The sequence below is a fragment of the Pipistrellus hanaki genome (assembly GCF_964339955.1).
Source record: "Pipistrellus hanaki genome assembly, chromosome: 16".
NCBI classification, from domain to species: Eukaryota; Metazoa; Chordata; class Mammalia; order Chiroptera; family Vespertilionidae; genus Pipistrellus; species Pipistrellus hanaki.
Window position 1 is genome coordinate 31,463,060 of NC_140518.1, and position 26,086 is coordinate 31,489,145.

General features: G+C 49.2%; 1 protein-coding gene across 1 annotated transcript in view; it reads right to left on the reverse strand.

Moving 5' to 3' along the window:
- Positions 1-7,657: 7,657 nt before the first annotated feature.
- The window catches only part of SLC6A4 (solute carrier family 6 member 4), a 37,168-nt gene continuing 18,739 nt past the window's right edge, over positions 7,658-26,086 (reverse strand). The window contains exons 3-14 of the mRNA XM_084862949.1: positions 25,617-25,751; positions 24,662-24,881; positions 23,242-23,380; positions 22,339-22,473; positions 21,893-21,996; positions 20,218-20,345; positions 19,850-19,962; positions 18,905-19,036; positions 17,571-17,670; positions 15,056-15,156; positions 10,107-10,274; positions 7,658-8,301 (exon numbers count right to left, since the gene is read on the reverse strand). Of these exons, the coding sequence (XP_084719075.1) occupies positions 8,227-8,301; positions 10,107-10,274; positions 15,056-15,156; positions 17,571-17,670; positions 18,905-19,036; positions 19,850-19,962; positions 20,218-20,345; positions 21,893-21,996; positions 22,339-22,473; positions 23,242-23,380; positions 24,662-24,881; positions 25,617-25,751 (1,550 nt within the window). The 3' untranslated portion in view covers positions 7,658-8,226. The remainder of the gene's footprint in view (positions 8,302-10,106; positions 10,275-15,055; positions 15,157-17,570; positions 17,671-18,904; positions 19,037-19,849; positions 19,963-20,217; positions 20,346-21,892; positions 21,997-22,338; positions 22,474-23,241; positions 23,381-24,661; positions 24,882-25,616; positions 25,752-26,086) is intronic.

Genomic DNA, 26,086 nt, shown 5'->3' on the forward strand with positions numbered 1-26,086 from the left:
CCCATTGTTAAAAATTACTTTCATGAATACTGTGACCTCACAAATTAGTAAATTGGTTGTGTATATAAATCAATTTTAGCAAAGTGTGAGAAGATGGAGACATTTAGTCCAAATGATATTAGGTAAAGATCTAGGTGGTCTATTTATGAATGTGTTGTTTTATATGCTCTAAAGTATATAATACAGCTTATTACAACTTCTATTTATGTATTAAAACAAATCTGAAATCTCTATGCTATCTTTGAAATTTACCATTTAAAGTTAAAATATTATAATTTATTCATGGAAAAGGATGAATGGTTTAAAGAAAATAGTTTTCTAATGGTTCTTCACATTAAGAAAGTGATATTTGCCCTGGCTGGGTGGCTCCGTTGGTTGGAACGTCTTCCCATACACCAAAAGGTGGTGGGTTCAATCCCAGTCAGGGCACTAAGGGAGACAACTGATCAATGTTTCCCACAGAGATGTTTTTCTCTCTCCCTCTCTTCTTACTCTGCCTTCTACCCTCTAAAAATCAATGGAAAAATATCCTTTGATGAGCATGCAAAGAGGGTTATAGTATAATATAACTATTAAAAAGTTTGGGTGAGATCATTGAAGACCATGAGTAATAGGCTAAAAATCTTCAACCTTGAAAGAAAATTTGGTTCCTTTGTTAGGGTTGATAAAACTATAGCCATATGTTGGAAAGATTAATTTAACCATAGTATGCAAGTCTAGGAGGGAGAGACTGTAGCCTGAGGGATCTGGTAAAAAGCTGTCGATTTGCCTTTCACTGTAAGTTACAAAATTCACCAAGTAGCTGGCAAAAGCTATATTAGAGTTCACCCTTAGACAACACAGGTTTGAATTGTGTGAGTCTGATTATATACAAATTTTTTTCAATAAATGCTGTAAATGTATTTTCCCCTCTTTATGATATTCTTCCCCTAGCTTTATTGTAAGAACCCTATCTAATAAAGAGGGAATATGCAAATTGACCATCACGCCATCACAAAACTGGTGGCGCTCCAGCAGAGGCGGGGTTTCTGTAACACAAGATGTTTGTACCCACAGCGGAGGCCGAGTTCCTATAATGAGCAATCAGCAAGGACCTAAGCTGCATGGTGCCAGGCCAGGGTACAGGACCTGAGGCTGTGCCCCCTGCCCAGTAGACTTGACGGGACCTCAGGATGTGCTTCCCCACCCAGCAAGGCTTGACGGGATCTCAAGGTGCACCCACCCACCGGGTGGGCTTGACAGAGAACCTCAAGGTGTGCCCCCCTGCCCCAGCCCAGGCTGGGGGACCTCAGGCTTTGCATCCTGGCGCTGGGCCAGGGGACCTTAGGCTACATCCCAGTATTATTTTTATTAACTAAGTTTGACATAATTCAGGGAGAAGCAACAAATTAAGGGTTTCTTCTTTCTCCTTCCCCAGATACATAGATGTTTTTGCCTTTCACATTCATTCACACCTTTTCTGGGAACAGTGCCTTGATTTTCCCTTGGGAAAGTACCCTTCACTACTCAGTCTAGTGATCAAATGGGGCTGAATAGGGTCCAAGTAAGTGACTTAAGCTAGGCAAATTCTGAGATTTGTCAGAACTTAAAAAAGATGTTTTCCACTAGCATTACTGATAGTGAAGATGAGTTGCAAAGAATGAGAGACTGACTGCCTGACAGAACCAACCAAAGAAAGCAGAAATAAGAGCAAGAAATAAGACCTACTGATTGCTTTTGAATCTTTGGTTTTAGTGAGGCATGTATGTGTATATATATATTAGATATTTAAACCAATACTTTTCCTTGAGCCAGTTTGAATTGGATTCTTGCTACTATAGCCAAAAGCTTTATCTCAGAATAAGATTCCACACATGATAAGTCTATGCCAAGTTACAGAAATTCTTAATCTTTTAAAAATTGTAGTATAGCCGGGACCGGTTTGGCTCAGTGGATAGAGCGTCAGCCTGCGGACTGAAGGGTCCCGGGTTCGATTCCGGTCAAGGGCATGTACCTTGGTTGCGGGCGCATCCCCAGTAGGGGGTGTGCAAGAGGCAGCTGATCAATGATTCTCGATGTTTCTAACTCTTTGTCCCTCTCAATTCCTCTCTGTGTAAAATCAATAAAATATATATTTTTTAAAAATTGTAGTATAGCCCTAGTAGATGTGGTTCAGCAGTTAGAGCATCAGCTGATGCACCTAGATTCCTGGCCTCAGTTAGGGCTTGTGCAGGAGGCAATGGATGGATGTCTCTTTCTCACATCCATGTTTCTCTCTCCCCCTGCCACTTACCTTTTTCCCTTCTCTCTTGAAAGCAATGGGGAAAATATTTGATGATGATTTTCTAAAAAATTGTAGTATAGCATGCATAAAGAAAGTGCATGTATCATGAATATCTAGTCTAATTGATTTACACAGAAGAAACCTCAAACCCATTCCCAGCCTATGCCTCCGCCCTTGACTTTTAACACCATAGATATTTTTTTCTAGATAATATAGTATTTATCCATTTACTGTTGATGGACATGGAGTTTATTTTCTGCTTGGGGTTATTATGAATAATACTTTTAGGAACATTCTTATACTTGTGTTTTAGTATGTACATATGTATATTTTGATTGGGTAATACCTAGGAATGGGATTGCTGGTCCATAGGATATATATCAGCTTTAATGGATACTGTGAGAAATAGTACCAAAATATACTCAAAATAAATGAGAGTTGCAGTTGCTCCACATTCTTGCTTATACCTGTTAATTGTTTATCTTTTGTCATCTTGTCCTTTAATTTTAGCCATTCTGATAGGTGGGATGCTAGGGTTTTTTCTTGTTTTTAATCCTCACCTAAGGATATGTTTTTTCATGGATTCCAGAGAGAACAAACTAGAGTGAGCTTTACAGTTTGGTGTTAGAATTGGAGATAATGGTGTGAATTCATTGTTTTAATGATAGAGAAATAATTATAGATGCAAATGTGTGTGTATACATACACAAAAACTTGAGTTCTGACCAGTGAAGGGACTTGGTATCAGTCACCCCAATAGCAATGAGCATAGCCTAGTGCCTAGATCTTGGTTTCTAAATGCATTCTTCACTAAAAGGAATCAGAGTCTCTTGGAGAAGTGACTGTGGCAGAGAAAGTATAAGATGATACGGAAATATCTTACTCCAGAAGGGAAGAAAGTTTTCCAAAAATTAGGGTGACATGTCAAAAGGACACAAGCCAGCTCGAAAGGACCTCACTGGCTAAATATGGGACAATTTGAGCATTGAAATAAATTATAATAGTGGATTATAATCCACGGAATAAGAACCTGTAAAAAAAAAAAATGTTTTGAAAGTTAGAGGATAAACAAGATATTTGCACAGTCTCAGAGCAATCCCTTCAAAATACAAATCTATAATAATAAAAATATAATATGATAATTAGACTGGACAGCTTAATGATCTTCTGGATGTCATTCCAGACGTCCTGCTGGACAAAACCACAGTGGCAGGGGCGAGGCAGAGGCAGTTAGGGGTGATCAGGCAGGCAGGCAAAGTGGTTAGGGGCAACCGGCAGTTGGATATCTCCTCAGGGGTCCAAGAATGCGGATGGTGCAGGTCTGGCTGAGGGACCCCCACCCCATGCATGAATTTCGTGCACTGGGCCTCTAGTTAATTATAAAAATAAAAGAATTCAATGGGAAGCCTGGCAGACACTATCTTAATCAAGTAATTGAAGTTAACATTACCAGTATAGGAACAAATCAAATCGTGTTCCACCTAACAGGATGGGTGAGAACACAATATCACCCCCGTTCCCCCTTCCCGCCCCCATGCCAAATCACAGCCTGAAACTAATCATGAGTTATCAATTATCAAATCAAATTGAGGTGCATTCAACAAAATAACTGGACTGTAGTTTCCTGAAGTGTCAACTTCATGAGAGTCAAGGAAAGACTAGGAAACTTCCAGACTGAAGGAAACAAAAGAGACAAACTACATGACAAGTATGATTCTAGAATGGATCCTTTTCTAAAAGGACATTGTGGAATGGGATCTGAGATTAGATGGCAGTAATGCATCAAAGTTACGTTCCTGATTTTGATGGTTATATTGTGACTAGAGTATATGACATTCATGCACTCGGGAGGTGGGGAGACCTTCAGCCTGGCCTGCACCCTTTAGCAGTCCAGGATCCCATGGGGGATGTCTGACTGACAGCTGAGGCCTGTGGGGAGTGGGCCTAAGCCGCAGTTGGACATCCTTAGTGCTGCCACAGAGGCAGGAGAGGCTCCCGCCCCCACTGCTGCTCACCAAGTGTGAGAGCAGTGCTCCCCCTGTGGGAGCACACTGACCACCAGGGGAAACTCCTGCATTGAGCATCTGCCCCCTGGTGGTCAGTGTGCATTATAGCAACAGGTCATTCTGCCATTCAATCAATTTGCATATTACCCTTTTATGATATAGGATTACATAGGAGAATGCATGCCTTGTCTGCTGAGAACATGATTTTCTCTTTTGAGTTTAGTATCTGTGTGTTTAGGCTTTTATAGATGATGACTTTAAAGATAGACATGCAATCTTTGGCCAGCAATCAGAAATTCTAGGCATAAGACCTGTTCTAGAGTTTTCCATTGTGTGAATTTCGCCAAATCACCTCCTCTGATATATCTTACTCCAGAAGGGAAGGAAGTTAATCCTTTGAGCCTCAGATTCCTCATCTGCAAAGCCGGGGAAATAACATTTGTCACCCAGAGCTCTGATGATCAAATGAGATATGTGAAAGCACACTATAAGTTAAAGCTCTGCACAAATTGCAAAGAGTTATAATTATCTAGCTTTAACTGAAATTTAATGTCTCTAATTCTAGGTAGTTTTGATGCTTAACTATTTGCAAATGGCATGCAGTGATATTTTAGGGGATATGTAAATGTTTTGACAATATACAGTTAAAATTAAGATTTCTATTTTTAACTTAAGAGTTTGGAAGTTTTATTTTAATGAGACCGAAAAAATCTATTATTATGTTAATAGTTATTGCAGTAACAGTCCACAATTTAAGGCATTTTGTGATGTCTCACAATCTAACTTGGAGCATTAATGACTAAATTGCTGCATAAACGAATACAGGGGCATTCTGTGCATCTTAAAGAGGGGATTCTACTTTCATTACACAGAAAACTCATCTTTAATTCTGCTAAAGTTTAAAGATAGGATGTTTCATGTAAAAAATAACGTTGGTTATTTTGTGGTGACATATTCCCACTATTTTTGTTGTTGTTAATCCTCACGGAGGATATTTTTCCCATTGATTTTTAGAGAGAGCGGAAGGGAGGAGGAGGGGAGAGAGAGAAACATTGATGTGAGAGAGACTCGTGGATTGGCTGCCTCCCTTTTCTCAGGCAGCGCTCTATCCGCTGCGCCAACCTGGCTGGCACCACTTCACCGCTTTTGACAGGTGAAGAGTGAAGGAGGTTTACTTATTCTTATCTGTAAGTATTGTCGAAGGAGAAGGTAAAAACAAGGGGAAAGAAGTGCCACTTATATAATTCAATTAACCATAATCTAGAATTTGAAGCACCTCATTGGTACACCCAACCCAAAGTACCCTGAAAAATTGTTTGTAAATCAAATCATATGAAATGCCATTGGAGAAATAACTGCAAATTCTTTAAAGTCCCTAATTTTATCTTTTAAAATACACATTTTTTCGTATACCAAGTTTTCTTTAGGTGTACCTTTAAATACTAGAATTTGAATAAGAATAACCTTTCAAAATACCTTTTTTTCTTTTAAATTAGCAAATGCTCTATGGAAAGTTAGGTGTTTTAGCATAAAGATGTGGAACCTCCTCTTCCTCAAATATTTGTTGTTTGGACTGTGCTTAAAAATTGCTAGAAATAAGCTACTGTATTTGGAATCTTCGATTACAGAATTGAAGGACTGATATCTATTCCCTTCCCTAAATGAGAAGGTGGTTCTTCAGCTGACATTAAAACTTCTTTTCTGATGAAGTTCTCCACCAATTCACACTGTTTCCAAATTACAATAGTTGGCCAGTGAAAACCTATTTTGGTAACTTAAGAAACAGACAAAGACTTGCATTTGTGCTACAGCAACAGTTTGACATGGGTTTTGTGATTTGTTGATAGGAGGAATACCACCTAACATCCCAATGGAAATGTGTTGTGTCATTTCAAGAAAAAGACTTCTCTCGAAAAGATTGTTTGAAACACATGATATAGTTGCTGACTAGATTACAACTATATGAAATGAAGGGACAGACATATTTAATATCCATCCTAAAATATTTGTCTTGTTTGTTGTGGGAAATGCCAACTAAAGCAATTGAGAGGGGTGTTATTTCATTCTAATAGAGGAAATAAAACAATTTTCCTTTTTTTAGAAATTTCCAGGTGCTAAGAAGAAGAAAGAAATTAGCTTTGTCACCAGCTTTGTTTCTGCCTTCTAATGTAGTTATCTGAACTTTTAAGTATTGTCCTCTCATTAAAATTTAGAGACAGTTAATAATGAGAGAAAAGAGCAATATTACAGAAAATAAGAAAACATTTTAGGGCTTTGAAATAGTCCTCCCATGGAACTAAATACAACAGATTTTAATAAAATAAAATAAAAATCAATTACTTAACTCTGATATTGAAGAAAAAAATCAGGCTGTTTCAAGTAAACCAGAAAAGCTTTCTATAGTTTAGGGATATTCCTGTTTTATTTTTTATTAATTTTTTTTAATTTTATTGTTTTTTTTACAGAGAGGAAGGGAGAGGGATAGAGAGAAACATCGATCAGCTGCCTCCTGCACACCCCCCACTGGGAATGTGCCTGTAACCAAGGTACATGCCCTTGACTAGAATCGAACCCGGGACCCTTCAGTCCACAGGCCGATGCTCTAGCCACTGAGCCAAACCAGTTGGGGCAGAGATATTCCAGAGAAATTTTAACATTTCCTTTTTCGTATTTGGAGTTATAAATTTCATTCTCTGATATGCTTCTCAAGCAAGTACTGTCTAGGCTCACCTTCCTAATTTAGTCTTTTTTTTTTTATAACTCTCCCTGCATTTTATTTATTTATTTTTTAATATTTTTTAACAATTTTTTACAGAGAGGAAGGGAGAGGGATTGAAGCTAGAAACTGATCAGCCGCCTCCTGCACACTCCCTACTGGGGATGTGCTCACAACCAAGGTACATGCCCTTGACCAGAATCGAACCCGGGACCCTTCCGTCTGCAGACCAATGCTCTATCCACTGAGCCAAACCAATTCCGGCTCTCCCTGAATTTTAAATAACGTATGATTTCCATGATGACTTTGAAGTATATAACGTCTCACTTCACATAAGGCTGTTTTGCTTTTATTACTTGTGGGATGGCAGGTTGTAGCATAGTCTTTGCTAACAAAATGTTTAGCAGAGAGAGACGGCTATGACAAAGTTCAGGATTATGACACCTTAAAGAAAGGTGTATGGGCTCAAGTAAGTGTCCCTGGAAAAGGAGAAGGTGGCAGAGCATGCCGTAGTAATTATAGACTTCAAATAATAACATTCATACACATCTGAGTAGGTGGAACTGGCTGATGTAAGAAAAGTTAGTGGAAATGCAAATCGTTCGGAATGGGCCGAAAGGACTGGAATAAAGAAGAATTCGCGGAAACAGCAGCACACAGAGACACGCGCGCTCACATTAGTTTTCGATTTAGTTTCGTATATTTTCCTCTCCGACTCCACAGCAGCACATGGTTACAGGGGTCTAGTAGGTCCAGCTAGGAGAGTCTATGCTACTCAGAAAACAATGGCTAGCAAGACAGCTTCCCCATTTTCTCCGACATGGCTTATGCATCCACGGACAATGAGGACTTTAGAAGCGAACAGATGTCGGATGCCAAGGATCATAACGAGAAATGATACAGCGGACGTTCACAGACTCGATTCTAAACCTAGTCCTAACTGGTTACATGGCGGGATTCATCACCTCCACACACACCCTCTCGCACCCTCAACCGTCCCGTTCGGCTGCGTCTCAGAGCCTAACATGGTAGCACGTCCAGGAGATGTCACAGGACGAAGTGGCTGGGGGCCACGGGAGTCTGGGCACCATAGTCTCGGGGGACGTGTCTCTCTGAAGAAGGCCCTTCCGTGGCCGGGCTTCGCTGGAAACTCATCCACTTGCAGGGAGAGGACGGTGCGACTCACAGAGCTGGAGGGAGAGGCAGCGGGGAGCCCCTCGCTCTCCTCTCGCTGAAGCGTTTTAGACGACGTTCAAGCGGATGTCCCCACAGGGAATCTCTGTCGGTGTTTCCGGAGTGATGCTTTTAATAATGCGCTGTGGGGAAGAAAATAAGATGTTATACACGTTCCTGTGATTTAACAGTACTGAGAAGGTATTCCACCAAACTTTAAATAGCATTTTAATGGCATCTAATAGTAAGTTGGAATAGTCTCAAAGGAATTCCTAATTTATTCATTCTTTTTTAAAAAATATATATTTTTTTGATTTTTTACAGAGAGGAAGAGAGAGGGATAGAAAGCTAGAAACATCGATGAGAGAGAAACATCGACCAGCTGCCTCCTGCACACCCCCCACTGGGGATGTGCCCGCAACCAAGGTACATGCCCTTGACCTGAATCGAACCTGGGACCTTTCAGTGACGCTCTATCCACTGAGCCAAACAGGTTTCGGCCTAATTTATTCATTCTTAAGGGTGAATTGAAATGGAATATTCGGGAGCTATAGGCATCTGTAAACTCATTAGGAAAGTCAGTATATCCCTAAAGGGGGAAAGGGGCCTTCAGTGGCACCTGTGCTGGCCTGCAGCATGCTTTCGAAGATCTAGGAAAACACATCTTTTCCTCTGGAGGGAGGAGGTTTCGTGTGCACTGGGCTCGGGAAGCAGAGTGAGAGCTGGGTCCTGGTGCCCTCCTGCCCTCCCGCCCTCAGCCCTGCACACACACTACGGGCAGAGCGCACGGTGCCGTCAGCCACGTGACAGCCAGGAGGTGACTGATCTAATGGACCCACCGGTAACGGCACACTGGTCAGTTCATACCGGGCGCAGCTCGTCACATTATTGCTTTTTATTTTTTTAAATATATTTTATTGATTTTTTTTTTTTTTTTTTTTTTTTTTTTTTTTTTTTTTTTTTTTTTTTTTTACAGAGAGGAAGGGAGAGAGGGAGAGGGAGTTAGAAACATCGATCAGCTGCCTTCTGCACAACCCCCACTGGGGATGTGCCCGCAAACAAGGTACATGCCCTTGACCGGAATCAAACCTGGGACCTTTCAGTCCCCAGGCTGACGCTCTATCCACTGAGCCAAACCAGTCAGCGCCATTATTGCATTTTAAAAGGAAATGCCTTACGAAGACAGCGGCAGCCCTGCAAGGTCTACACGGTGTAAGTTATCAATAATAATAAAAGGGTAATATGCTAATTAGACGAGACGTCCTTCTGGGCATCGTTCTGGACGAGCTTGGGCCGGAGGGAAGTGGTGCCAGCAGCCGGGGGAAGGAAGGCCTACACTTGGATGAATTTTCATGCATCCATCCTCTGGTATAAATATATAAGGTGAATTTTTAAAAATATATATTTTATTGATTTTTTACAGAGAGGAAGAGAGAGGGATAGAGAGTTAGAAACGTCGATGAGAGAGAGACATCGACCAGCTGCCTCTTGCACACCCCCTACTGGGGATGTGCCCGCAACCAAGGTACATGCCCTTGACGGGAATCAAACCCGGGACCTTTCAGTCCCCAGGCCGATGCTCTATCCACTGAGCCAAACCGGTTTCGGCGCTAAGGTGAATTTTATGTGGTGGACTTATCTCCTTTGAATAGAACATAATAAGAGAATCCTTTTCTCCCCAACTACCAGTTTGAACACACACACACAGACACACTCACACACACTCACACACAGACACACACTCACACTCACACACACACACACACACACACTCACACTCACACACACACACTCACACACTCTCACACACACACACACACGAGTGAGCACACACACACACTCACACACACACACTCACACACACACACACACACACACACACTCACACACACACACACACTCACACACACACACTCACACTCACACACACACACGAGTGAGCACGCACCTCCTTCAGCGTCCCCGGAGTGACGATCAGCCGGTAGGCGATGTAGGTGGGGATGCAGATGAAAGACGAGGTGCCGATGCAGTAGCCCAGCACCACGCTCCAGTGCGGGTAGGTGTACTGGAACAGCCGCAGCTGGGGCGGGCTCGTCAGAAAACTGCAGATGATGAACTGAAACAGAAATCCCGAGAAACGTGAACAGTCTTAACCAGACACTGTTCTGATACCATGAACGCCACACGGAAAGCTAAGATACTCTCAGGAAGTCCCCAGACTGGGTGCCGTACCTTAGCTTGAACTCGGACACACGAAATGCACCCACTTCGGTGCCTAATTTACTGCCAAACCGAACAGCCAGGTGCTTATCCTGATTTTCCTCCCGACCCCCCACCTCAACCTCTGCAGTGCTGATTTGAGGGTTAAGGGACCTGAGTGGGGGGTGCCGAGACCTCAGATTGTCATTTAAGGGAGTTACAGCGCCCCCTTCAGGGCAAAGGGGGAGAGATCGGCAGACACCAGAAGTGGTTTGGCCCCTCTTATCAGACTGGGGAGGACAGGCTGTGTGACCTCCTCGGTCCCCGCCAGCCCGGCCCCTCCAGGGCCTCCTGCTCCTCTCTGCTGTGCTCCCGTGTCCTCCCGCACTGCTCGCGGTGGTTTGGGTCGGATGGAAGGCACCTCTGTCGGGGAGAGAGGAGGAGGTTCCTGGGTCTGTGCTCCTTCCCTCCCTGCCCCAGAGCTCTCTCTCTGCATTCAACGCCTCAGCTGGGATGTCAACAAGGCTGGCTGTACCCCCAGACGTCCCAACGATGAATGACTGCCTGCCCCCGGCCCCCGTCATGAAGGGATCATGGAAGGAAAAAGCAAAGTAATATACTTTTTCCTTGAAAATTCAGTGAAAAATTTGACCAAGAAAAATTCCACCGTGCACTCCCGACACTCAGAGGATGAGTTTTCTTATTTGAGTTTGGTTTCCAGAGAGAGCGTACGTATCGGTTTTTGCCTAGTAACCGCTGTGGCCAAACACTTATTGCTCTTGATTTAATTTTATTTTATTTCACAGTCATAAAGAAGACAGTAATGTAAATTATTTGTGTGGTTAGGCATCTATTTATAGCTTTTTCTTTTCTTTGTCTGCAGGTAATAAAATGGGAAATGGTTTAAACACACATCCATCTTCCAAGCAGTGTTCTCCTAAGCCCAGGAGGAAGCTTTCAAAACAGGAGCCCCGCCAGCCCAAGCCTTCCTCTGGGCTTTCTCTCCTCGCTCCAGACTGGCTCTCAGGCACTTTGGGAACAGGGAGAGGGGGGTCTGGTGAGGAGCCATGCTGCTGTGACTCCTCTCCTCTGACGGCATGCGTGAAGCCCTTGTGGCTCAGGGAGGCCTCCAGCCTCTGTTGTGGCCAGGACACGTTGTTTCACACACCCCTTCGCCGTCCCAGCCTCACCCCTTCTCCCGTCCCAGCCTCACCCCTTCTCCCGTCCCAGCCTCACCCCTTCTCCCATCCCAGCCTCACCCCTTCTCCCATCCCAGCCTCACCCCTTCTCCCGTCCCAGCCTCACCCCTTCTCCCGTCCCAGCCTCACCCCTTCTCCCGTCCCAGCCTCACCCCTTCTCCCATCCCAGTCTCACCCCTTCATCCATCCCAGCCTCACCCCTTCTCCTGTCCCAGCCTCACCCCTTCGTCCATCCCAGCCTCACCCCTTCTCCTGTCCCAGCCTCACCCCTTCTCCTGTCCCAGCCTCACCCCTTCTCCTGTCCCAGCCTCACCCCTTCGCCCGTCCCAGCCTCACCCCTTCTCCTGTCCCAGCCTCACCCCTTCGTCCATCCCAGCCTCACCCCTTCTCCCATCCCAGCCTCACCCCTTCATCCATCCCAGCCTCACCCCTTCATCCATCCCAGCCTCACCCCTTCTCCTGTCCCAGCCTCACCTCTTCGTCCATCCCAGCCTCACCCCTTCGCCCGTCCCAGCCTCACCCCCTTACACGTTCCACGCTCTCCTTGCTCGTGGACAATATTTTCTTTCTTTGTAACTTGGCTTCGGGGACAAAGATTATTTTTAGTAAGCTACTCGCTGTTTACCTAAGGCAGCCTTAAAAAGCCAGCGCTGGGGATCTGTTTGAGTAAACCCAGAGGGGAAGACAGATGTGCCTCCTCTCACCGGCCCCGGGCCACTTGCCTCCACAGGACGTGAGGAAAGCGGACGTCACAGGGATTGTGAGTAATGTGTCTGAACCCGGTCTGCACATAGGTTTGCTGGACACCGAAACACAGGACGGCGGGAGTGGCCCGGCCCGCCAGACACCCAGCCCTTCACAGAAGTGGGAACAGGAAAAGCCTGGGGCCAGGGCCAGGTCGAGAGGTGAGGCACTCAACCTCGGGGCAACCCTTAGGGGGCCAACAGTTCAGGAATCAAGACAAGTACTATCTGAGAGCAATACGTTAAAAAGACAGGGTCTGGCACGGCCGGATTAGGGTGAGGGGAGTGAGGTAAGTCATCCCAGTGCAGGGTTGGATCCTGTCTCTGTTTTAAATGTTGATATTTTGTTCATCAGGGATTTTTTATTTATTTATTTATTTATTTTGCATTGATTTCTGATTTTTAAAAACTATTGCATTAAAATAGCAATACAGCCCTGGCCAATGAGGCTCAGGGGTTGGAGCATAGGCCCGTGCACCAAAGGGTCTCAGGTCCTGTTCCCAGGCAAGGGCATGTGCCTGGGTCGCACGTTCAATTCCTGGCCCCAGTCGGAGCATGAGCAGGAGGCAACCAATTGATGTGTCTCTCTCACATTGATGTTTCTCTCTCTCTCCCTCCCTCCCTCTCTCCCTTCCATTCTCTCTAAAAAAAAAACAAACAAACAAACAAAAAAACAATGGAGAAAATATGCTCAGGTGAGGATTAACAACAACAAAAATAGCATTCATCTTGATTGCTGAGGTTGTGGGTGCCCCCTTAAATTCTATGTCCGTGTTGAGTGCCTCAGCTGCCTCTCCCCAGCTTCACCGGGACATTTCCTGCCTGTGTGGGGACTGCTGAGGTAAACAAACAAGCACGACTTCTCCCCTCAAGAAACCAATCCAGTGTCTCTCCTTCCTTTGAAAAACAAAGGAAAGGGCTTAAGTAGATTACATAGAAGCACTGGTAATAACGTAAATTAATAACCCATTTATGTCAGGACTTCGACTTCTAGTTATGTCAGGCAGGTGATTCAGACCAACCCTCTCGCTGAAAACAACGACCATTTCTGGATTCTAAAATGGATGTTTCTAATGTACCTGAAAGCGACAGGGAGCTGATAAGACAGGAAGTAACTGCCGGACCACGGTTTGGGCCCTAGACTCCAGGGGAACCCTGGACCCCAGAGCCAGTGGGCGTTCCTGCTGCTCGGCTGGCTCGGGTTTGGGAACCCCCGAGGGGGGGATTCTGGAAGAGGCATGAGCAGCATAGAGAAGGCCAGGGGAGCATGCCGCCATCTTATAAACGCATGTATTGTCCAAAAAATATCGACAATAAAGGGCTTCCCTGAGAAAGCCCAAACAGATCGCAAGAAGGGGCTATTTTCAAAGAGGGGGAAGGCAGAGACGTCCTGAGGAAAATGGATGACCCAGACGCTTCTAATAGCTGAAGCTTATGAGGGAGGAAGTGCAATCATCTTTCTGGCGCTAAAGGATAGAAAAGCCCCCCCTCCCCAAATAAAACTGCGGGTCATGAGAGACCGGGACAGCAGCGCCGCCGATGTGCATGGTGTGGCTCTCCCCCGGGCGCTCAGAGCGCATGCGGGATGCTAGCAGGGAGCTTTCCATCGCTGGGCAGACATCTCCCCAGCGGACACCAGGGAACCACAGGGCACATGCAGCAAAGATGCTGTGGCCTCTGCACACGTCCTGGCAAACGGGCAACCGCCCAACCCAAACTTTCTCCTCCAGGTCCTTCGGCCGTAAATAGATTCTACTTTGGATTCAGGCCATGCATGAGGACCTGTGTGGGGGGTGAGGGCGTCTTTAAGAAAATGGACACAAGCTTGGCCGGAGTGGCTCAGTGGCTGAGCATCACCCCATGAACCAGGAGGTCACTGTTCGATTCCCATCAGGCCACATGCCCAGGTCGTGGCCTCGATCCCCAGTGTGGGGCGTGTGGGAGGCAGCCAATCAGTGACTCTCTCTCATCATTGATGTTTCTATCTTCACTCCCTCTCCCTTCCTCTCTGAGGTCAATAAAACTATATTTTAAGGAAAGGAAAATGGACACAAAATCACTGGGACCCTGCCCAGGGCCTCGTGAGCAGCCTGGCAAATCCTTCCTAGCCCTGAACAGTTCTTAATGGGACCTCAGACCCTTTACTTAGCACCTTTAAGCCTCAATTTCCTTAAATGTAAACTGGAGAATCAGAGCTATCCTACTTCACAGAATTGTAGTGAGGATTAAAAGTAAGACCACGTCTGGCCTGGTGCTTACTGTCCAGGAAACGTTGTTGATCATGCTCCCTGAGCAGGGAGGGAAGCTAAAAGGCCTCTGAGGCCCGGATGACACTGTGGTGGTGGAAGTCAGAAGAGTGGTTAGCCATCGGGGGCACGGTGACTGGGAGGGGCCACAGAGGGGCTTCAGCCCATCGTTTTGCTTTTTGGTATGATTTTGGCTACAAAACTGTGCTCAGTCTACAACATTGCATGGAATGGACCTTTTTCTTTTTTCTTTCTTTCTTTTTTTTAAATCTCTTTCTTTTTAAAAATATATAATAAATCTTTATTGTTCAGATTATTACAGGTGTTCCTCTTTTCCCCCCGATAGTTCCCCTCCACCTGATTCCCCACCCAACCCATACCCTAACCCCTGCCACTGTTTCATCCATAGGGAATAGACCCTTTTGGCGTATGTTTCACTCCGATAGGATTTGTTTCTTGTGTTTGAGTGTGTCTTTCTCCAGGGCCAGAAGGAGGAGGGAAATAACTCACCAGGAGAAACAGGGGGCTGATGGCCACCCAGCAGATCCTCCAAAACCAGCCGGGGCTGAAGCCCAGCATCTCCTTCACGTCGCTGCAGAACTGGGTGATGCCTGCAACCAGCCGGGGGGAGAGAGACGGATCACTGCGAGAGGACGCGGCCTGCCCGGTCCCTCAGAGAGAGGCGTGGCGGCTCTGAAATGGCTCATGAGGGGCTCAGGGCACCAATCTGGTCTGAAAGCGGGACAGAGGGACTTGTCCCAGAATGGCATTTCAGAGCAAGCAAGCTTTTTCTACGTAGAGTAGGGTGGGCAGGGGACCTCTGGGGAGAGACCTAAAGCCCCCTCTGGGTGCCCACACTGCCTTTCTAAGATCTCAGCATCCATTTTATTTTATTGTTTCTTGGGGAAAGAAAGTTATGATTTAGTTAGGAATGATGAATGGGCTCAACAGGGACGGACCTGGACCTTATGACCATGTTCGGGAAACTTCCAGGAGGACATTTTAACCACAGCATGGCCCAGCCACCTGGCAGAGCACCATCAAGGTTCTTCTGTCAGAGTAACTGGCATGGAAGTGAGAAGTGAGACCCTGGCTGGTGAGAAATGGCGCTGGCTTCCCCGAAGAGAGCCTGGCAATACCTCAGGCAGGTCTAGAGTGGTGCACACACTTGAACTTTGTTGTCTGAATTGCCGAGAAGGTGGGGAGGACTTCTTTTTTAAAAAGTGGACTCACGTGCAACTCAAACCCCCCCCCCTTCATATCTCTATATATAAAATTCTAAGCAACCCGTCGACTATGTGACCAGTCACTATGGTGCACACTGACCACCAGGGGGCAGATGCTCAATACAGGAGCTGCTCCTGGTGGTCAGTGTGCTCTGACAGCGGCAGTGCTGCTCAGCGAGCTTATCGAGTGGTGGCAGCAGCAAGCACAGGGGGGCCAGGATGAGTGGGAGCCATGAGGCACCCAGTCAGGGCTTGGGCTCCTTCCTGGCTGCCTACTACTGCTTCATGCACTGCTACATCCCTTGGGGGATGTTGGACTACTGGTTTCGGCTCAATTCCTGGTCAGCCTGTGAGGATCAGGCCAAACCTGGCAGTCCGACATCCCCCGAGGGGTCCCAGATTGTGAGAGGGTGCAGGCCAGGCTGAGGGACCCACCAGTACATGAATCCGTGCACCAGGCCTCTAGTTATACATAATGACAAACAATCTAAAGCTGTCTTACTATCATAGGAACTAGGAAAATAAATACATTTTCAGAATGAATTCATCTCTCCTGGATTTTAAAGATAAAGAGAGGCATCCCTGAACCTGGCTGTCTTCACTTCGATTGCCTGGGCCCGCACCAGCCCCGCGCAGGGCCTCCTGGGACTCCAGCAGCGGACCCACGTGAGCTCACTGTGTGTGCTCCTTCCCGTTATCATCAGATTCAATCCCAGGACCTGGGGCGGTTTTCCAGGGCGGATCACCCAAACGGGAGCATTCTTGCCTCCTCCCTAGAAGATAAACTCCTAACCTCCGCCTGGGGACTCTGCGGGGAGCTCCTGCTTGCGAAATGGAAGCTGAGGGCTACTCTATATGACAGTGGGATAGGGTCCCTGCAAATGCCTTCCCTGGGCCCTGGGTCTCTGTGTTCCTTCTGCCCAGTTCTCACAGCCAGTCAGGGGGGTAAGCATCCACTGTGGGTGAGCTGCAGGGACCGCTTCAGCCTTCTCCACCGGGTAAACACTTAAACTCAGGGGGGAAGCCCTAGCCAATTTGGCTCAGTGGACAGAGTGTCAGCCTGCAGACTGAAAGGTCCCGGGTTCACTTCCAGTCAAGGGCACATACCTCAGTTGCAGGCTCCTCTCCAGCCCTGCTCAGGGCTTACGTAAGAGGCAACCAATCGACGTGTTTCTCTCACAACGATATTTCTCTCTGTCTTTCCCTCCCTCTAAAAATCAATGCAAAAACATCCTCGGGAGCCCTAACCGGTTTGGCTCAGTGGATAGAATGTCAGCCTGCAGACTCAAGGGTCCCAGGTTCGATTCAGGTCAAGGGCGTGTACCTTGGTTGCGGGCACATCCCCAGTGGGGGGTGTGCAGGAGGCAGCTGATTGATGTTTCTCTCTCATCGATGTTTCCAACTCTCTCTCCCTCTCTATATTTCTCTCTGTAAAAAAAAAAAAAAAAATCAATAAAATATATTTTAAAAATATCCTCGGGTGAGGAAGTAAATCCATCCACCCATACATACATGCATACAATAAACTCAGAGGGGAAACACATCCTCCCCAGGGTAAGCGACCTGCTGTGAGGGTGGCGGAGAGGAGAGGTGGCGGAGAGGAGAGGGTGGCGGAGAGGAGAGGGTGGCGGAGAGGAGGGCCTGTATATGAGGAAGGCACTCACCCGAGCTTATCTCACAGACCAAACAGGACGGGACATCTCGCACCCGTCCTGCCCTTGGGTGCGGTCAGCCCTCCTCCAGTCTGCTGACTGCGGGCTGCCAGAGGAAGGGCAGTGGTGGTGGCGGGAAGATCTTACCGTAGAACCAGAACACAGCCATCGCTTCGATCAGGGCCACGGTGAGCACGGCGGGCCCCGTGGCGTACTCCTCCAGCAGCTTCACCACGTAGGCGCCGCCCTGCAAAGGCGACCAGGCCGGTCAGGGGGCGCCGGAGGCATCGCCGCCTCTTTACCAGAGGGGCCTCAACGAAGGAGAATTCTGGGCAGTCCCGCCGTGGACCTAACATAAGGGCCTCTTGGACTGGCCTCAGGGTGGGCCAGATTCCACCCCTCGAGGCCTCTCCCCGCCCAATGGAGTACCCCCTTCGTGTCTCCTCTCCCACTACGTTTTAAGAGACAAACTCAAAAGGGCCTTGATCTATTTTCAACTTTCTTCAATTTACCAAACGCCTATTGTATATATTCTACCCCAGCGAATCCCGGTCCCTAAAGACTGAATCTGGGCCCTGCCGGTGTGGCTCAGTGGTTAAGTATTGACCTATGAACCAGGAGGTCACAGTTCGATTCCTGGTCAGGGCACATGCCCAGGTTGCGGGCTTGATCCCCAGTGAGGGGCATGCAGGAGGCAGCCCAGCAATGATTCTCTCTCATCATTGATGTTTCTATCTCTCCTTTTCCCTTCCTCTCTGAAATCAATAAAAATATATTTGGGGGGAAGAGGGGGACTGAATCTGGGAGATTCCACAATACCAGACCCACTGAGTACATGGGTCACACTTCTGCACTAACTCATATGTCCCTCGGGTCCTGCTCAGGGTCACAGCACCCTATCGAAGCTCCACAGACACGGGGTCATGGCTTGAAGATTCATATCTGCAGAATCTGCCTTAAGATAGGACACACACTTAGGAAATGTGTGGGTACTTATCTGATGTCCGTTTTACAGTATTGGCTTCAGCTACACACACACACACACACACACACACACACACACATCACTGGAGGGGATCTGAAGTCTTCACCATTGCAAGTCCTCAGGTGACGTTGCAAACCCGGACGCCAGCCTCCAGATGTCCTGCACTTCGGACACCAGGGCACTATTGCCACGAAAGCAGCCCAAGGGACTGGCAATGCACTGGAAAAGCAAACCTTAGTTTTTCCCCAGATGTGCAGCCAAGCCTGAAATCTAGTTGGATCCACTGCAAAATGCCAAGGGTCTCCAGATCCTACGGACAGATGCCACTAGAAACAGCTTTCCTTCTTATCTTGGGTGACAAGCTTTGTATCAGCCTCCCTCCCCTTTGGCCCCAAAGCCAGGGCACCCGTGGGCTGGAAGGAAAGGAGTGGCTTCTGGAAGCTTCCGCTCTCCTGCCCTCGGGGAGGCTGACTCAAAGCCGGGTTGGGATACTCACAAACGTCAGGGTGAACAGGGACCCGAAGAAGCAGGTCACGACCACGCCCAGCACCAGCAGCTCCCGGCGCTTGGCCCAGATGTGCGGAAACTCGTCCAGCACCGCCGTGATCACCCCCTCCAGGCCTGCGAACTGGGAGGGATGGGCACCTGGTCACTGGGAGGCTCACGTGGTCACCGGGAGGCTCACGTGGTCACCGGGAGGCTCACGTGGTCACCGGGAGGCTCACGTGGTCACAGGGAGGCTCACGTGGTCACCGGGAGGCTCACGTGGTCACAGGGAGGCTTTGGCCCCAAGCGGTTACCTTCCAGGACGGTGAACAGGAGGGCGGGGTGAAGACTGGCGAGGAAGTGGCCAGTCCAGCTGCTCGTGATGAGCAGCCCGCACTGCAAATACCTTTTCCTGTTTACAGTCCTTTAGAGCCCACCCCTAAGGACACGAAGGAAGGAGAACACAGCAACACAGCTCGGGGAGAGGACTTTTTAGGGGAGGTCCCTTGGGGAGCCTGTGGCTGCACCAGAAACACCAACTCCAAGCCCAGACTCAGTCCACGCGAAGAGCAGGGTTCGGAGCTGGATGTGGGCAGCAGGGCACCGAGATGCAGGTGACCTCTCCTGGCCTTTCACTGCTGCCCCCAGGTCATGGGACCCTGCACAGTAATAGCAGCTCACGTAGGCTCAGCCCCTGGCTGGTGCTTGTGGATCTACTCCCAGTCACCCCACCAATGACTCTCTGAGCTACTAGAGGGCGGTAAGCACAGTCAATGAGGAGCGAATTAGGGGCTGGGGGAGCACCAGGAGAGGGCAGCCAAGACTACCTTGGTTGCGGGGGGTGGTTTGGGGGGGGGGGCAGGATGGGAAGGAACGGGTACAACTTCCTCTTTCCACTCCCCCTCCTCTCCCCTTCTCCCCCCTCCTCTCCATCCTTCCCTCCCCACCCGCTCACCGTGCTATCCAAGCCCAGCGTGATCAACATCAGGAAGAAGATGATGGCGAAGAAGGTGGACGCGGGCATGTTGGCGATGGCTTCTGCGTATGTGATGAAGAGGAGGCTGGGGCCTGAGACAGAGGGGGGTGGGGAGTTCATAGTGTACTCAAGGCCCCATATTGTGTGTCCGGGGAGCTGCCCCGCTCCCGCCCTGGCCTGAACATCTGGAAAGGGCTGAGATCTCCAAGGCATTACATTTCTTTAAGGTCTTTGAAAAAAAAAAATTTTTTTTAATAAAAATAATTCAAACGTTAGATACTGAAAAGCTCCAAAGAGCAGCAAAGCAAGTTCCCGGGTACAGGGACCTGAGCAGAAGGAGGTCCTACCTGCGTCTTTGGCCACCTCGGACACGTCTTCCTTCCTCATCTCGGCCATGTAGCCGAGCACCGTGAAAATGACGAACCCGGACACGAAGCTCGTCATGCAGTTCACCAGGCTGGTCACCAGGGCGTCTCTGCAGCAGAAAACCCAAGGGGCTGAGACATCTCCAAGTCAGGAGTCTGAGGAGCATCTGTCTCGGGGTGCGGGGTACGGGGTGCGGGGTGCAGCAAGGGTGAGCAGGCTGAGCTCACAGGGACACCAAGCCCTTCCTGGTGTCCCTCCCCGCCAGCGCCCGGCCTCTCAGCCGGCGGGACCGGCCTGGAAGCACAAGCTGCCGTCATCCCCACGCGTGGCAGGAGGACAGCTGGCCGTGTGGTTATAAACACCGGCCCCGATGGGAACCAGCGCAGCACAGGTTTCCAACAAGGCTTGCTCTGAAGCAGGGCCGGGGTGAGGGGAGCCGGAAGGACACCCTGGCCTTCTGTTTGTGAGGCGCTCAGAGGCAGGCTTTTGTATCATGTGCCCCTGCGGTTACAAGACGGAGCAGGGACCCCCGACACTTTTAACAGAAGACCTCATCATAGGCCCTGCGGCGGGTGTCCCAGCGCAAGGCCACATCGCTCGGGTGTGTGTGGATTCCTTTTTTTTTCTTTTTCTTTTTTTATTAATTCTGTAATTGTGAGCAGCATAATTTGATTGCTGCACCTCACTGTCTGTGATAGAACATTAAATCATAACTTTCTTTTACCAACATTTCTGAAATAAGATTTTTACCATAAAAATTATGGTGTTTTGTGTTGGCCCCGCCTGGTGTGTGTCAGTGATTAGAGCACTGGTCTGTGCACCAAAGGGTCAAGAGTTCAATTTCTTTCAGAACCGGTTTGGCTCAGTGGATAGAGTGTCAGTCTGCAGACTGAAAGGTCCCAGGTTCAATTCCGGTCAAGGGGCATGTACCTTGGTTGCGGGCACATCCCCAGTTGGGGGGGGGGGGGTGCGAAAGGCAGCTGCTCGATGTTTCTAACTCTCTATCCCTCTCTCTTCCTCTCTGTAAAAAAAATCAATAAAATATATATTTTTTTTTAAAAAGAGAGAGTTCAATTCCCGGTCAAGGGCATGAGTCTGGGTTGCAGGGGCAAGTGTGGGAGGCAACAAATCGATCTCTCTCTCTCTCTCTCTCTCTCTCTCTCTCTCCCCTTCCCCCACACTCCCTTCCACTCTAAAAAAAATAAAAAAATATCCTTGGGTGAGGAGTAACAAAACCCACACAAAAAGGGGGAAAATATAGCTCAATCATTATACTTTTTGTGTCTACATACATAAACAAATGACCACAGTATAATTGTATTGTTAAATACAATAAGTCAAATATAAACATTTAGTGCCTGTTGCGATTTTTGTAAACCTGCTTTAGGATTTCTTAATTGATTTTTTTAAATATACAGAGAGTCCCAAAATATATGTGGCCTGGGGCCGCTCTCCGCCCCTGGGTGGCCCGGATGAGGCTGTGGCTAAGGGTGAATGGACCAGGGACCTACGGCACCCTGAGGGTCAGAGTGTCACTATGGCCCGAGCCCAGCCAGGTCTGAGGCCATTGGTTTAATCACCTTCCTCCAGATGGGCTGACTTACACTCACCCCACTTTTAAGCTTTGCTCGCCCCCCCCCCCCCCCCGATACTCACTGGTAGCAGTTGTTGTTGAATTTGTTGTAGCTGGCAAACGCCAGTAAGACCCCAAAGCCAGGACCCAGAGAGAAGAAGATCTGAGCAGCAGCATCCACCCACACCTGGAACACAGCAGGGGGCGGGTGAGGGCTGGGCCCTGGGCTGACGGCGGGGATGGAGGGGTGCCCCCCGTGGCTGTGTGCAGACACAAATCAGCAGCTCGCCAGCTTGTTCCGGGGATGGCCGCCTAGCCAGTGCCAACAGATGTGGTTTCCCTTCTGCATGTGGGCACAAGCCAAGCCAGTGACCTCCACTGGACGCTCCATGCTTGTATTTCTGACTGAAAGCATCCTTGCACACCTGCCACTGGGCCCCCATTGTAGTTGCTGCCGCTGTCCTGTTGGGAGGGTTAGCTGCCCTGAGTGAAGTGACAGAGGCGCACATCGGTCTCCTCGTGGTCTTACCCCGGTCTCCAGGAGCTTCTGCCAGTTGGGCTTCAGGTAGAAGAGGACACCTCTCCAGGCCCCAGGGAGGGTGGCGCCCCGCACCAGCAGGACCAGGAGGATGATGTAGGGGAAGGTGGCCGTCACCCACACCACCTGTGAGGAAGGGAAGACAGCCATCCCCACGTGGATGTCGGTGTCTCTTATTCTTAAAAACCTTCAAGAAGGCAGACCCCCCTCTTTTCTTTTCTCTGGGGTTGTAGGAGGCCGAAGCAGACAGGTCACAGCCCCAGAATCAGACAGGGCCTGCTCCATCGCCGGGTGGTGCTGCCTCCCTCCAAACCCACTCCCCACCTGCACGCGGGGCAGGAATCTAGCAGGAGACAGTCAAGGAGCCCCTGAGCAAGGTCCACAGGGCTTTTCCACAAATTATGGCCACTAGTATTCATTGTGACGCTACCAGTGAGTGAAAGACTTTTTTTTTTTTTTAAAGCACGTCGCCGAAACCGGTTTGGCTCAATGGATAGAGCGTCGGCCTGCACACTCAAGGGTTCCAGGTTCGATTCCGGTCAAGGGCATGTGCATTGGTTGCTGGCACATCCCCAGTGGGGAGGGTGCAGGAGGCAGCTGATCGGTGATTCTTTCTCATCGATGTTTCTAACTCTCTGTCCCTCTCCCTTACTCTCTGTGGAAATCAATAAAATATATTAAAAAAAAAAAAAAAAAAGCATGTTATGGTTCTTGGAATTGGCCCCTTTCTAGAACCTTCTAACATTTGGTGGAGAGACACTGAGCATCATGGGACGTGTCTGGTGCAGGAGGAAACCGTGTCCTCCTGTCTGTGGCTGTCCGGCCCACGGAGTTCTGAGCTGGAGATCCCCTGGGCCCCCCTGGGCAGGCCCGGGCCAGCAACGCCCTCCTTACCTTCCCAGAGGTTTTGACGCCTTTCCAGATGCTGAAGTAGATGATGGTGAAGATGAGCATGATGCAGAGTGCAAGCTGCCAGCTGACTCCCCCCAGGTCCTGCAGCCCCTTCGACCGATGGATCTGCAGGACGTGGCGCCTGCGGTGAAAGAGAAAGGGAGGCTGGGAGAGGGTCTGAACACTGGCCTGGGCACAGCGGTCTGATACCCAGAGGAAGTGCCGAGAAGACATGGGCTGGCTGGGGTGGCTCAGTGGTTGAGCATCGACCATGCACCAAGAGGTTGCCCGTTTGATTCCTGCTTAGGGCATATCTCCAGCGGAGGGCGTTCAGGAGGCAGCTGATGGATGCTGATATTTCTCTTTCATCAATGTTTCTATCTCTCCCTCTCCTTCCCTCTCTCTCTCAAATCTAGAAAATCAATTTAAAAAATATATTTTTTAAAGTTAAAAGGTCTCACAAAGAGAGAGAGAGAAGACAGGGACACTACACTGCAAGCACCACATGGTCACTAAGCCTCAACAAGAGCTGGGATTGGCCCTGGCCAGTGTTCCCAGTGGTTAGAGCACTGGCCCACACACTGAAGGGTTGTGGGTTCAATTCCCAGTCAAGGACACGTACCTGGGTTGCAGGTTTGATTCCCAACCTCAAGTAGGGTGCATGCAGGAGGCAACCAACCGATGTGTCTCTCTGACATCGATATTTCTCTCTCCCCTCTCCCTTCCATTCTCTCTAAAAAGCAGTGGGGGAAAAAATATCCTGGGCAAAGATTTACAGCAACAACAACAAAGAGCTGCAATTAGCCGAAACCGGTTTGGGTTCAGTGGATAGAGCGCCGGCCTGCGGACTGAAAGGTCCCGGGTTCGATTCTGGTCAGGGGCATGTACCTTGGTTGCGGGCACATCCCCAGTGGGGGGCGTGCAGGAGGCAGCTGATTGATGTTTCTCTCTAATCGATGTTTCTAACTCTCTATCCCTCTCCCTTCCTCTCTGTAAAAAAAAAAAAAAAAAAAAAAAAAAAAAAATCAATAAAATATGTATTTTTTAAAAAGCTGGGATTGGCTCTGCCCAACAGGAAAGAGAGGTGAGCACATTCGGCCAACCCACCCTGGAGACGCGCTCGCCCAGAGTCAGCCTCCAAGGCTGTCCTTCCTGGTGTCCGCTGCCATGGCCGGAATCCCAGCATTAAAGAACTCCCCCCACTCCAGGCATGCTCTTGCGGAGGGCAGGTCCCCTTGCACAGTGAACACAGGAAGCCAGGAGCCATGTGAATGGTCATGGAGCTGTCAAGGTAGAGTCCCCCAACGCCAGAGCCGGACGGAGGGAGGCCACCCCCGCCCCGGGCCTCCCTTCCCGGAAGCCAGCCCCCGGGCTGTGTGCGGCCCGCCCCCCGGACCACTGGCCCTCACGGGCAGGCACCCACGTGTAAAACTCCTCCGCGGGGGACGTGGAGTGGGGCGTCCAGGTGACGTTGCCCTCGGAGAAGTAGTTGGTGCAGTTGCCCGTGTTCCAGGCGTTCTCGCAGCTGGTCCAGGGCAGCCGGTCGGTGAAGGAGGAGATGAGGTAGTAGAGCGCCCAGGCCATGATGGTGTTGTAGTAGGAGGCGATGTAGAAGGCGATGATGCAGATGGCGTAGCCGATCCCTGGGGCAGAGGGGGCGGGAGGCCAGGGTGAGAGGCTGTAGCGGGGCGTTGGAGGGCACCGGGATGGGGTGGGAGGGGTGGAGGGCTGGCAGGAGGGGCGGCCACTCCTCTCATTCCCCAGAGCCTGGGGGGGTGGGGGAAAGTCACACTGTGGTAAAGGACGTAGACGCATTCGCAAGGTTACATGTCCCGGATAACATGTATGTGCTATTAAAGCCTTGACATGTGTTCTCTCTCATTTACATTGTCATTTATTCTGTTTCCCTTTAACAACCTCATACCACTCAAGCAGTCAAAAGCTTAACTACTGCCAAAACTGGTTTGGCTCAGCTGATAGAGCGTTGGTCTGAGGACTGAAAGGCCCCAGGTTCGATTCCAGGCAAGGACATGTACCTTGGTTGCGGGCACATCCCCAGTGGGGGGTGTGCAAGAGGCAGCTGATTGATGATTCTCTCTCATGGATGTTTCTAACTCTCTATCCCTCTCTCTTCCTCTCTGTAAAACGTCAATAAAATATATTTTTTTAAAAGCTTAACTACTCTACTCCAGTTATCTTCCAGGGTTACCGAAGAGGTCCCCGCTGCCTCCCCTCCACCCCACGTCCTGTTCCCCCCATCCTCCCCTCCTCCATCAGGAACTGCTTCTACAGCTGCATGGACCATGGCCCTTCAGCGCCACGAAGCCACCGCTTCTTGGGCTCCTCCACCCCCTCCTCCCCCCCAGCCTTCCCGTTACCTTTGAAAATGGGGCAGATTTTCCTCCAGATGGAAATGCACCCGTTCCGGTGGTACTGGCCCAGCGCGAGCTCCATGTAGAAGAGCGGGATGCCCCCGAAGATGGCCATGATGGTGTAGGGCAGGAGGAACGCTCCTGAGGCGGAGGGAAGAGCATTTTACACTCCGCCCGGCTCTGTGCCAGGATGGCCCCCTGAGCTGGACACCAGGGGCCACGCCCAGAACCGCAGAGCCAGCGGGGGCTCCAGCGCCAGGAAGCCGCCTTACGCTGAGCGACCTCACACCGCTCGCTCTCCGAGCATGTCCTCCCTGGAACACCGCAGGGCTGAGGCGAGCCACCCATCAGAGTCACTTAGAAACAGCCACCCACCCAACCCTCCCGAAGCAGAAGCTCCAGGTATGGGTGTAACAATAACAACGAAATTGGAAGCTCCACGGGTGAGTCTGACATAACCTCTACGGGAAGCAGCG